At 38.9% G+C, this 13,070-nt stretch overlaps 1 protein-coding gene across 1 annotated transcript; it reads left to right on the top strand.

Moving 5' to 3' along the window:
• Positions 1 to 3,867: 3,867 nt before the first annotated feature.
• On the top strand, positions 3,868 to 12,716 carry LOC103638868 (probable histidine kinase 1). The gene is made up of 13 exons (XM_020544106.1): positions 3,868 to 4,364; positions 5,367 to 6,287; positions 6,387 to 6,443; positions 6,596 to 6,823; positions 7,372 to 7,465; positions 7,548 to 7,754; positions 8,042 to 8,172; positions 8,403 to 8,452; positions 8,579 to 8,889; positions 9,024 to 9,127; positions 9,417 to 10,115; positions 11,011 to 11,190; positions 12,160 to 12,716. Exons 2-13 carry the CDS (start codon positions 5,586 to 5,588, stop codon positions 12,286 to 12,288), a joined length of 2,892 nt encoding a protein of 963 aa, XP_020399695.1. The 5' UTR covers positions 3,868 to 4,364; positions 5,367 to 5,585; the 3' UTR covers positions 12,289 to 12,716.
• The last annotated feature ends 354 nt before the right edge of the window (positions 12,717 to 13,070 follow it).

Genomic DNA, 13,070 nt, shown 5'->3' with positions numbered 1-13,070 from the left:
CAATAATCGCAATAAAGAAAAGGGACACGAGACACAATGATTTTTACCATTATTCAGCCAATGCCTACTCCACGTTGTGGTGACCTCCTTTGGTCAAGGGTTGCACTCAACCCCTCTCAAGTGATCCAAAGATCAAACTTGAGTGCCACGTATGTCTTCCTTATAATTAAATCCCACTTGTGAGGAATCTCCACACGTTGGAGTCTCTCACGCCTTACACAAGTGATCTCAATCAAAACAGAGTAAGGGAGGGAGTAGAGCACACACGCAAGAGGACAATCGCAGCAACAACACGTACACAAGCTAAAGAGAGAGTGCAAGAACAAAAACGACAGAGTTGCATCTCAGAAACGCGCTCAAATCTCTCAAACACTTCAAACATTGTGGTCACGGAGTCACGGAGTTGTAGCGTGCTCTATGAATGCTTGGTGTGCTGATAGAGGCACCCAAGGGCCTCTTTTATAGCCCCAAGGGCCAAGGGAGCTGTTGCTTTCTCCACAAGGAAGCTGAAAACATCCCTGTATGCGAGCTCACCAAATAGTTCGGTGTGCCACTGGAATCCTGGTTGCCAACGGTCTCCTGACAATCTGCTTGGGTGGTTTCCTTTTTCGGCATGGCACCGAACAGTCCAGGGCACCATCGGACAGCTGCCACGTCATCTAGTCGTTGGCGGTTGGCGCCCGCCGGCGAAGAGAGCTGTTGGAGTCCATGACCGGTGCATCGGACAGTGCACTGTTCATTGTCGAGTGAATTTTATAATTAAAATTTCCGAGGACAGCGTCGTCGACTGTACGTCTCACCAGATAGACTCATCGGACAGTCCGGTGCACATTGGATAGTCTTGTAGGTCCCAGACTGGCTTAAGTTTGGCTCTTTTGAGCCAAACTTCTCCAACTTCTTTTGACTCTTCTTGAGAGGTTCTCTGGCACTTAGACAAACACAGTTAGCAACTGAAATAATTGACTAAGTGTAGGAACCATACCTTTTTAATTATTTTTCATAAGGATTTGCAATATGCCCAAACTCAAACCCAAAAAGTGTTTTTCTTATTTTCCACAAAGTTGCATATTTTGTGTCCATGTTTTTTTCTCTTTTGGACTTTATTGCTTCAATTTGCTTTCTAAACACTTGTTCTCATGCTCATATGAAGAGTGTTAGACCAAAGTGATGTGTTGGACAGTTGATCACCAAAACACTTAGAAACGGCCCAAGGGCACATTTCCCTTTCAGCTGGTACACATCAATCTTCTCATAATTCATTCCAAGACCTAAAAGCAATTTCTTTAACTAGTACATATCATTGGACATCTTGTGATTCACTGAAAGGACACCATGTAACAAGTTTACTAGGTATTTATATTAATTATTTGAAAATGCAAACTTAGACTTTATAGGCATAAGTCTGGTACAAAACCGAAAATTGTAACTATCATGTATTCATGCAATGGTTCTTCTGAAGCTTTCAGAACATAGAAGAACTTTTTGACAACTGACATAGATGAATCCTTGTACTCTAGCTCAAACTTTGGTTATATAGCATCAAGAATCTCACTCGTCATGTCATTGCACGTCATGTCATGCTCTTTCACTTCTGTATGTCAATATTGTGACTCACCATGGTGTATCCATGCTTTATAACTTGGTACGAAACCAAACGCACAAAGATCCATTGGCACCTTTCTCTTGTCATGACATATAATTCTAACACTTGTTGCATGGAAACATTACAATATCAGTGGATGATAAAGAGAATGCACGATCATACATCTATCAACAATCATCGCTCATATTTGATACTAAAGATTAAAGATAGTTGATGGCTTCTCTCCTTAGATATATCACGATCCTACATCTATGGAAAACGATAGGTCCTAAACCCACCAAGAACGACCAACATAGCGTGATTTTATCACGAGCAAAATATAGCACGATGTTCTCTATCTCATACACAACTATAGTGCAATAAAGAACAACAGGGTTATGACAACAAAATCTTATATATATATATATATATATATATATATATATATATATATATATATATATATATATATATATATATATATATATATATATATATATATATATATATATATATATATATATATATATATATATATATATATACTGTCGACCACTCCGAAGATGTCCAAATACTGACAATTTCGAAACATCATATTGTACATGCTTTTAAATTAAATTATTTTATACTACCATATTTTGTTTAAATACTAGTACTTATTACAAGAAAAATATTCAATCTAATTAACTTAAAAGATTAATCATTCAATATTTCATTGTAATTATCTTTACCAAATTAATATACTAAAAATACATGCCGATTACTAAATTAATCAAAGAATAATTGATAGTTAATAGATTAATAAATATAAATTTCTTGGACAACCGATAGAAATTAGAAGTCACAGTGAACTTGGACAGAGGTAACATAGAAGGGCGGAGGCGAGGATCGCAAGGGCAACATGGCTTGTCTGGGTGGGACAATATGGGGACATCACGATGTGGTGACACGATACCGTACAAGTAGAGTGAGAGGAGGAAGAAAGAGGGAGGCCCGATCAAACGGTGTAAACACTTAATTTTCATCTACTGTTTGACACTATTATATTTGGTCTGGTTTCTGATAGTTGATGAAAATTACTAATTGTTATCTTTTTACCGATAAAATTAGATAATTTTCATCAACTGTGTTATGACCGATGAAAATTATTCATTTTTACTAGGTAAGCCAAAAGTACACCAAAATTGTTTAACTATGAAAGTATTTCAATTTTCTATTATGATAATAGTGGGCTAGTTAGTTTTTATGGCCCTTGTAATAAAAATCACATGATTTCCGGATTTTCGGCATCAGACAAAACAATGTTAGACCAAGGAGTATAGTAGTACGAATCATTTGGGTGTTGTCGGGACTGTGACCCTACTATACATTCGTAGCGATGCTTTTTTGTCGCAAACAAAAAGGGAAATTCATAGGAATAAATATTTAGAAGGTAAAAAATACCTCGAAATTGTTTTTATAAACTGATCAAAGAGAAAGTGGACGTAAAACTAGAAAAATAAAATATATGATAATCCTTATCCTTTTTAAAGCACCAATTTCTTACGTCACATACAAAACGCGTAAATATATCCTTGTCTCCCACTTCTTGTCCAACAATGGGCCTTATATATTGTTACTAGGGGCGGACCTAGTGGGTGGTTTATGTGGCCCACGGCACACTCTAAGATCATATAAGATTAGTTAGCATAGTGATGTAAATACTATCTTTTGAACTTGACAGTCAAGGTTCGAGTTTTATTGATCTTTGTTTTTTTTGTTTCTTTTTTTATATTTTTTCGGCACACCCTAAGCGTAGCAGCTTGGTCCGCTACTGATTGTTACACAACATATGTGTTATGATAAATCACTCAAACATAATACGACAAAAAGCCACACATAACTCAGGACTCTCATATGTATCACCTCGTTAGCTGAAGGACAATAAGCGATCGAGCAAGCTATAAAAAAACAGATTAGACTCTTTTTGAACTCATAAACTTTGTTGGCCTTTTAGATAAAATAAAATATAATATTTGTTTTTATCACTCTAATATTTAATATATGAATTATATGTTTACTTTAATATTAAATTTATTTTTATAGGTATTAAATATAATTGTGCGTCGTCACATTATACGGACGCAAATCCAAGCTAGGACGTCCATGAGACCAATAGACCATGACCATGGCCCAGAACTCCAGAAGCATGGTACCAGGCACTCAGGCGGCTGACTCGGCGAGCTCGTTACCCCGCACGACCGCAGCCATCATTTAAAAAACTCCCCCGTCCGCCCGGTTCCCCCGCCGCGTTTATTAACCGCCTCCCCTCGTCGCTTCCCTCCGCGCCCACCACTACCACCACCACGGGGCGGCGGCCAGATTGGCCGGCGAGAAACGGAAAAAAGAAATCAGCCACGAGAGCGAAGACTAAACAAGTCGGGCGGAGGGCGTCGCCAGTTGCGCAATTCTTTTCGCTGCGCACATGGCCCATCCGCCCCCGCGGGCTCGATTCCTTGCACCAGCTGCCCAGCCTGCCCCTCCGCCACCCCGCGCAAATTTTATACTATTCTCGTCACATGGACGCTGCGCCCCCGCCCCGCTCGCGGCCATTAGATCCTCCTCTGCAAACTCCACCCTCTTCCTCCGGCCCTCGCCTCTGCTCCTGCTCTGCTCCCCGTCGCATTGACCCGCACCTGCTTCCTGTGCTCGCGTGCAGCTCAGCTCAGTTCTGCTCCGTCCGTCCAGGCCGTGACGACTCGTCTGGGATGGCGTCTCCCCGAGCTGCGCCTTGTTCTTCCAGGTGGGCGATCCTTGCTTGCGTGCCGCGAGGTTTATTGATCGGGAGTGCTGGCCGGCCGGCCAGGCATTTTGTTGGATGGGTGGCGGGCGTAGTGCTATTCAGTCCAGCTGTTCCGTTTTGGCTGTTTTTTTATTGCTCTTTCGTGCGTACCAACTTTGCTCGGCCGTCGCGCGGTGAGAGATTTGATCTTGAGCTCTCCAGGATCACTTGATCTTTTTTCGGCATTTCGTCGAATGGGTAGATCGTCTAGCCCATCAGACCAGGGGATCCTACTCGGATCAGGTCTCCGACGTATGTTTTCCAGTTGGGCGTACCGTTGTTTCTTGATTTCAGTTAAGCTTGTGGTGCCTTTCTTTGGTGGCCAAGTGTTTGACTTTGTGAGCTGTATGCCGCGTAGTTGATCCGTAAAGACTAGGGTGTTATCCCCTGGAGGGTTCAGTTTAGTTGGGTATAAGTTAGTTTTGTCAGGTTTGCACCTCAGTGTTAGTGACTCATCAGTTAGTTTTGTTCGGTAATTCAGCAGTGTTTGATTTTGGCCACAGCCGGAGAACCCCAGAATCTTGGATTCGGTTGTGCACTTTTTTTTTCACCGATCCTTCCCTTGATCCAAAGATGATCCAGTATGCCTTGAGGGAATGGAAGGTTCCATCTTTATGGCTTAGAATTCCGTTAAAAGCTGAGTTTTGTGTCAGCTTTTGGTAGTGCGCTGTTATTTGTTTTCTTGAGCAAAGCTTCTACTCTGTTGAGATGTTCCATCAAAGCCAAATCCTTTTGGCATCTTGATGAACTCATATGTTGTTTGTTTGATCATTCTTAACTTTCTATTAATCATAGTCTGCTCCCCAGTCAGCCTTTCAGTTTCTGTAATCAATTAATTTGCATTGAAAAATTTATCAATCTATTTATCTATATCGTGTATATAGCGTTTCATTTGACTCCTCCATGAGGATACCATCCTTTTGTTTAATTTGGTACTGAGCTGCAAATGGAATGTATACGCAGATAAGAAGCAGCTTCCGATTATCTCTCTCTCATTGGTTAGTCAGTGAAACTGTTATGCTACGGATTATATCATTCTCAGAGAACAAGGAGCATTGAAATTTCGGCCATGGATTAATGTTATCAGCTATAATCAGCAACATCATCTGTTGGGTTCAACAGTCAACTGATGTTTGAGTAAATTTCAATGTGATCGGAAAACCGTGCTGATTATCGAGAAAGATGGGGGACGACTACCTAGCTGAACCTGAGGATGAGGTTGCACAATCAATGTGGCCCGAGAATATAGGAGACAAACACCAGAGGCAGTTCAGAATGGAAAAGTTTAGGAAGGACCAAGATGCTTTCAAGGATGTGAAGTTTGATGAAAAGCCTGTTCATGTGGACTTTCAGCGGCTTATGGAAATGGCAAATTCTGAGAAAGGTGTTTCTCAGATGCAATACTTTATGAAGCACTGGGAATATAAGAGAGCCAATGCTGCTCGACTTCTGGAGGAAGAGCTTGGCCTTCTCTGCCAACAAAGGAAAGAGATTGAACAAAATAAGCAACAAATCTTGGAGGAGCAACGTTTTCAGGATGAGAGTTATTACGCTGTAAAACGGCATGTACCAATACTGGATGAAGTTTATGAAGATGAGTGGAAGCGACCTAGCAAAAAGAATGACGATCTTTCTCGTAGTAGAGAGACTAATATAGATGCAGATCATGACAGTGTTTCCTACTGGAAAGAGCGGGCAACTAAGTTAGAGGAAAAACTTGAGGAAAGCATCCAAAGGGAGCGTTCGTTAGTTGAGAAATTGGAGGAAAATATAAAGAATCTGCAGTCGCACACACCAGCTGAGGAATTCTCTGGAATGCTAAAACGCGCTGATTACTTCTTGCACTTGGTTCTACAAAGCGCTCCTATTGTTATTGCTCATCAGGTATGTTCTGAGATGTTTTTTCAAATAGGGCACAGCTTGGATCATTGAACACACACTTTTATAGCAAGGTATAGATTACCCATATATTGTTCTTTTCAGGATGCAGATTTACGATACCGTTTCATATTTAACCACTATCCAACACTTGCTGATGAGGTAATTTTGACACCTTTACATTGCATGTTACTGTCCGGTTAGAATATGCAATGGCTATGAACATTGGCCATAAACAAGCATTTCGTGAGAATTTGATGTTCTAGTACTTTTAATAAGTTGCAACTTTGTCTGAAGCATATCATTTTTATCAGGATGTTATTGGTAAGACAGACTATGAGATATTGTCAGGTGAGGGTATAGAAGAGATGAATAGTGTCAAGCGAGAAGTTATGGCCTCGGGGATAGCAACTAAAAGAGAATTTGCGTTTAATACACCAATGTTTGGGGCAAAGACATTTGTGACATACATTGAGCCAGTTTTCAGCAAAGGTGGGGAAGCGATTGGTGTGAATTATGTTGCAATGGACATAACAGATCAGGTACCTTTATGAATTTAAACCTCTTATGATGTACCTTTGATTCCCTTTGCTTCTGGATATTGGAAATTCTGATATTATCATTGTGGGGGCTCTAATATTGGCACTAGCTGTATGATTCTTCGTTTCTCTTTGGTGTAGTGTGCACTAGTACAATTATATTTTTTTGGTAAAATATGGTACTATATAATTCTTGTGAGTCTCCTAATAGATGTATAATATCATACCTAGAACTGCATGCTAAAATTTCACTACCACAAAAGGGGGCATGATATTTCCCAAATGTTCAGGATGTAGTATATATTTTTATTGGCTTGTTACTAGCACAAGTGACCAATAGTAAACTTTTAGTTGCTATTATTCCACAGATATGTTAACGATTTTGATTTTTAATATTGGTGCCTTGAGTTGAGCATACAACTATTTTTCTGAGGGTGTTTTTCACATGTTATATCCTGCATGAAAAAAAATCTGTTTTCACCCACGGCATGATGTTCTGCATTTGATTTCATGCTTTTGAATGGCAATTAATCTTCTTCTTTGCACATTAGGTCAAAAGAAGAGAGAAAATGGCAGACATAAGGGTGAGGGAAGCTGTCCAAAATGCCAAGGAAACTGAACTTAGCAGATCTCTTCACATAACAGGTCTGCATGTTGTTACAATACTCTTTTGATGCACTTATGCTAGACTGGGATACTGAACACTTTCTTAACATTCACATTACAGAGGAAACAATGCGAGCAAAACAAATGCTAGCTACCATGTCCCATGAGATCAGATCTCCTCTTTCGGGTGTTCTTAGCATGGCTGAAATTCTTGCAACTACCAAACTGGATAAAGAACAGCATCAGTTGCTAGAAGTTATGTTATCCTCTGGAGACCTTGTATTGCAGCTGATCAATGACATCCTTGATCTTTCCAAAGTGGAGTCAGGTATTTCTTTATTTCAAATCATATACTTCAGCGTATTGAGCTATTTATAAGTTCTTGGTATCAAGTGGTTTATAGAAATTTCTATATTAAACACTTGCTGCAGAGACATACAAATATGAATTGAGTGTCGTTTTGCTTATTATGCTCTGCAAATAAGTTAAGAATGATTCATAGGACCAAAGTGGTTCAGTACTGGTTTCAAACTAGTTTGGTGCTGCATTAATTATTAGATTAGTTATGTTATTCCATCCCCTAAATTGAAATGTTTGTTTACACCATCATTTCAGGGGCTATGAAACTAGAATCTACTACATTTAGACCAAGGGAAGTAGTTAAACATGTACTGCAAACTGCTGCGGCTTCTCTGAAGAAGGAATTGACCCTTGTAGGGTGCATAGGTGATGATGTTCCAGTGGAGGTAAAGAGGATTACCTATCCTTTATGCTTGTCTATGCTATTGAGGTTTTCTGATTTCATGTATCTACAATTCTACAAACTGAGATCAAATTGCCTTTAGATAGAAAATGATTTACATGTTACAAGTTAGAAGTATTTTCTTAGGAGGAGATACTTTTGGGAATTTAGGTATTCAGCTGGATGCAAAATGATACATTCATTAATCATTTATTTTCTAATGTATCGGTGTAGGTTATTGGTGATGTGCTAAGGATTCGGCAAATTCTGACCAACTTGATCAGGTATGGGCTTCATAGGCATATAGTCTGGTACTCAGCTTAAAGGGGTTGATGAAACTCATTTACGTGTATATAATGAAAATATGTGTCCTGGAGTCTGACATTATTTGGTAATTTTAATCATTGCAGCAATGCAGTCAAGTTTACACATGAAGGGAAAGTTGGAATAAATCTTCAGGTCGTACATGAGAAGCAACTAGGATGCAAAATAGAGATTGGGAAAATTCATAAGCGAGCGTATTCTGGGACAGCAATTACTGCTGCAGAAACTGCTGCTGTCTCTACAAGAAACTGTGATAAAGATACTTTGCATTGCTCGAAACATGAAGATGCTTTTCAGAATGGTGTTCCAACATGCGAAAATTTCAAGGAGGATATTGAGGGAGAGGAAGTCGTTTGGCTTCGCTGTGATGTATATGACACTGGAATAGGAATACCAGGTATTTCCTGACATTTTTCTATTATCTATTGCATAATCATCTTCTCCGTATATCAGTTAATCGAAAAACTATATATAAAACTTGCTACATGTTTGGCTTTGTTTCTAATTATTTCAACATCTTGCCACCTGCAGAGAAGTCCTTACCGTTGCTGTTCAAGAGGTATATGCAAGCTAGTGCTGATCATGCGAGGAAGTATGGTGGGACAGGGCTTGGCCTTGCAATCTGCAAGCAGTTGGTATGAACTTCAGTTCCCATGCATTGATGCATTTTAAGGACACAATATTGTATAATGGTGCTCGTTTTATTTTGCAATTTTCTTTCTGAGAATAGTTATCATACATGGAACTCAGATTAGTAATGGTACTTATGCATACATGGAATTCAGATAAGTAATAGTACTTATGCATACATGGGACAGAGATAACTAGAGATACAACAGTAACACCTGTAACTTTAGGTGTAGGTTGTAACTTAAAGCAGCCCCATGGCAACTGATAAAAATGTGTGTTTCTATAATGATTTAGGTGGAGTTGATGGGTGGTACTCTGACAGTGGTCAGCAAAGAGAATGAAGGATCAACATTTACATTTGTGCTGCCTTGTAAAATCCCTGTAAAAGATGAGCATAGTGATGATCCCGACGAAATGCACAGTTCTCAGAATGATTCTGCAAATAGTGATATAGAAGGTTCTTTCTTTTTCAAGCCACAAATGAGAGCTTCTCTTCTGTCTCCTGGAGTTTCAATAATGAACAACACGAAGTTAATCGGCGCCAAGCTTATGTGCTATGATCCGCCTGACATATCACATGACCGCAAATTGTTCTCAAATGGTTTCTCATCAACAGAGCATAACTTTACAAATACCTGTACTGCTCACCAACCGAATGGTGCTAGTGTTAGGAGCACAGCTGAAGAACCTGATAATGCAATGGTCCTTGAGCTGAATAGTCAAGCTGAACGGGTTTCCAGTTCCCGAGGAGACTTGGTATCTGTTTCAGGTGCTGCTGCGTGCAAAGTTCTTGAAGAACAATCACTCCACAAGAAACCAAAGTGTTCTCCAATCGGCAATAAAGCAAAGATCCTGCTAGTTGAAGATAACAAGGTCAACATAATAGTAGCAAAATCAATGCTGGAGCAGCTGGGCCATGGAATAGATATCGTAAATAATGGGATGCAAGCAATCCGTGCAGTACAACAGCATCAATATGATCTTATTCTGATGGTACAGCTAGAACTGTTTTCAATCATGAAAGTATAAGTGTTACATGCTTATTAGTTATTATTACTTCTGATTATTTATGTTTTCATCATGTCATCCTTGTGTAGTGTCACTTAGTTCCCAGTTACCTCATCTCAACATCTTCCTTCGTCCACATGAATTAGTCGTTTTGGGTTTATCCTAAATCAATCACTATCAACTTTGACCGGTTATATCAGATGTTTCATAAGTTATTGGATTCATCATGACTTCAACTACCATAATATATAATTATTTTAGTTTAAAATAATTTAATCTTATATATATTGTTGGTCAAAGTTCAAATAGTTTGACTTAGGATAAATCTAAAACGACTAAATCATGTGGACGGAGGAAGTATAAGATTCAGAAGTAATACCCTGAGGATGCTAATCCTGCATCAAATTTGTGACCAAACAGCTGATTTCAAGCAGTGTGTCAAGTGTTCATTCGTTTTAAATAAGCAAAGAAATACTCTGTATTTTTTAAATTAATGATACACATTGATGAGTTTAACTATAGGCAAGGGTTATATTAAATTATTAATGATTGATTGGCTTGGCACACGTTCAATCATGAAAGGGTTATATTAATGATTGATTGGCTTGGCACTCGTTCAGATTTCTTCTAAGCTTCATGGATTATCCTTGTTATTCCCAATGGTTACTTTCCCATCACACCAGTGAACCGGTGCAAGTGTTGGCTCTGTAGTCCTTGATTACCTTAACAAAAACAACGTTTTAAATCTCAATCACCTCGTGGTGTGATATCAATATTAGTATGCCAGGATAGCTTCACAAACCAAGTGAAAATGTTTATAATATATTACAGACATTTTACTTCCACTCTAATTAAAATGCTATTGGTTTCTGCTTTACAGGATGTTCACATGCCAGAAATGGATGGCCTACAAGCCACTAAACATATCCGTTATTTTGAGAATACCGGCTGTTGGGACGTTTCTGTAAAGCCTGAAGACAATCGGATGATAACTGGCTCAGTTATTTCATCAGATTGTGCACATGCAAAAAAGCAAGGGCAAAGAGTTCCAATAATTGCGGTAGGTTTACAGTTACACTAAATTCTAGACTCATATCAACTAAGATCTCTTTGTCAGCTTTACTTGCAGTCGAGAAAAATACATTGGCGGTCCTTAAACTTGTTTTGTGGTGATACTTTTAAAATGCTTATCTAGGGCCTTCAAGTTTAATGTGTCCCTTGAGGTCTAGATTACCGTTATCAGGAAGTAATTACATATTTTACGTGCTTGCATGGAGCCTGAGATGTTCCCATGCTCCACTACACATCCCTATGGTCGTAGTTGTTATCTTGTACTCCTGTATACTGCATATAGGGTGTCTGTCATGGTTGCATCCCATGCAACAAAATGTGTTAATTAGTGTGATGGCGAATGGGCATATAGCTAATTTTGTTAGTTGGCTCTAGTAGCACTCATCAGGTCTAGACTTTCTGTGAAAGCGAATTTTAGGATGCGGTCAAAAGAACCTTATTCTTTCCCACGTTAAAGGATAGGTCTAAGGTTCAGCCCCGGTCGTGATCATTCTCACATGAGCTATGGTGCTGCTCTTTATCATATCTCCTCTAAATATAGAGGACACTCCATCTTCTATATATATAGACTCTCTCTCCTCTTCTCAATCCATTTTTATATTTTCGACAATAGATTAAACAAAACTAAAATATGTGTTAGACATTTTAGGGTATGATAAATACGTACATACAATAATGTAGAGCAAAATACGTTTCTAATATGGATCTTTGACTTATAGAGAACGAGATATAGAGGTCGTTGTTAGAGAGGAGAGGAATGTGATATACATGAGAGAAATTTTTAGAGGAGAGTATCTTTTAGAGAAGTATGTCAATACTAGGAATCTCTGGTGCATTTTACTCCTTTGTATTTTCTTGATCATGCAAATAGAATCCTCACATAAGATGAATTGTATACTTCCAACCCTAGGTTTTTTTTACATTGTCTAACCGTGTAAAATCAACTAATGCATTGCAGATGACAGCAAATTCATTCGCAGAGAGTTCCGAGGAATGCCTTGCTGCAGGCATGGATTCCTACATATCTAAGCCTGTGAACTTTCAGAATATAAAGGAATGCCTGCAGCGGTATTTGATGTCTCAGTGACTATCCAATTATTGTAAAGTAGAAGGGTAATCTGTAGGTTAGGAAAGTTTTGTGAAATCACCTGAGTCCGTTTCTTGTAAATCAATGCGTAATAAATATAATGTATCCTGTCTTGTCGACCATTTTACCTTTACTACTGGGAGACAGAGACAGCTCTATTTTGAAGAGCGTCCTGAATCTGACCTAACCCCACCAGTAAGGTCAAGAGCTGACTCAAAACTTTAGGATCCTCATTTGTTTATGAGACATATTCCTGTACATAGTTGTTATGGAGGTTCTTACACTTTAGCAGCTGGTCTTTATCTGTATCATAATTCATGAGCAACATCGGTTTTATGATGATGAGAACCAAAGGTGTGATACAGCTATAAATGTATATGTATTTCCGCAACATTTATGGATGAAACCTGCCATCTTTTCGATACAAATTATAATCTATGCTCAAAGATTTAGAAGTTTGTTATTTTCTATCATATTGGTTATTCTTCTTCTCACAGTATTTTGAAAACACGGCATGAGAATTGCCGTGCTAAAATTTTATTTGGTATGGAAGAGAAATAAAGGGAACGATAGCCACACACCCAAAACAAACTTCACGCCCAAAGGGAAACGACCAGGCCCGTACACAAACCAGTTTCGGCTGAACAGGCCCCCGTTTCTTTGGGCCTCACCTTTTCATGTATGACCCATTAGTAATGTTAATTAGATTATTATAAACTAGAAAGTAAATCCTGCCGCGTGCGGCCTAGGACGGACACAATCCTCATGATTGGTTACCTAGC

This window comes from Zea mays, chromosome 9 (assembly GCF_902167145.1).
Source record: "Zea mays cultivar B73 chromosome 9, Zm-B73-REFERENCE-NAM-5.0, whole genome shotgun sequence".
In the NCBI taxonomy this organism is placed as follows: Eukaryota; Viridiplantae; Streptophyta; class Magnoliopsida; order Poales; family Poaceae; genus Zea; species Zea mays.
This window is presented reverse-complemented; position numbering and strand designations above follow the sequence as displayed.

Excerpts from the sequence above, each read along its gene's own strand:
- LOC103638868 (XM_020544106.1), top strand. The coding sequence starts at position 5,586 with ATGGGGGACGACTACCTAGCTGAACCTGAGGATGAGGTTGCACAATCA. Across the intron at positions 7,466-7,547 it reads CAGATCTCTTCACATAACAG|AGGAAACAATGCGAGCAAAA; the intron begins GTCTGCATGTTG and ends TTCACATTACAG. Across the intron at positions 10,116-11,010 it reads AATATGATCTTATTCTGATG|GATGTTCACATGCCAGAAAT; the intron begins GTACAGCTAGAA and ends TCTGCTTTACAG.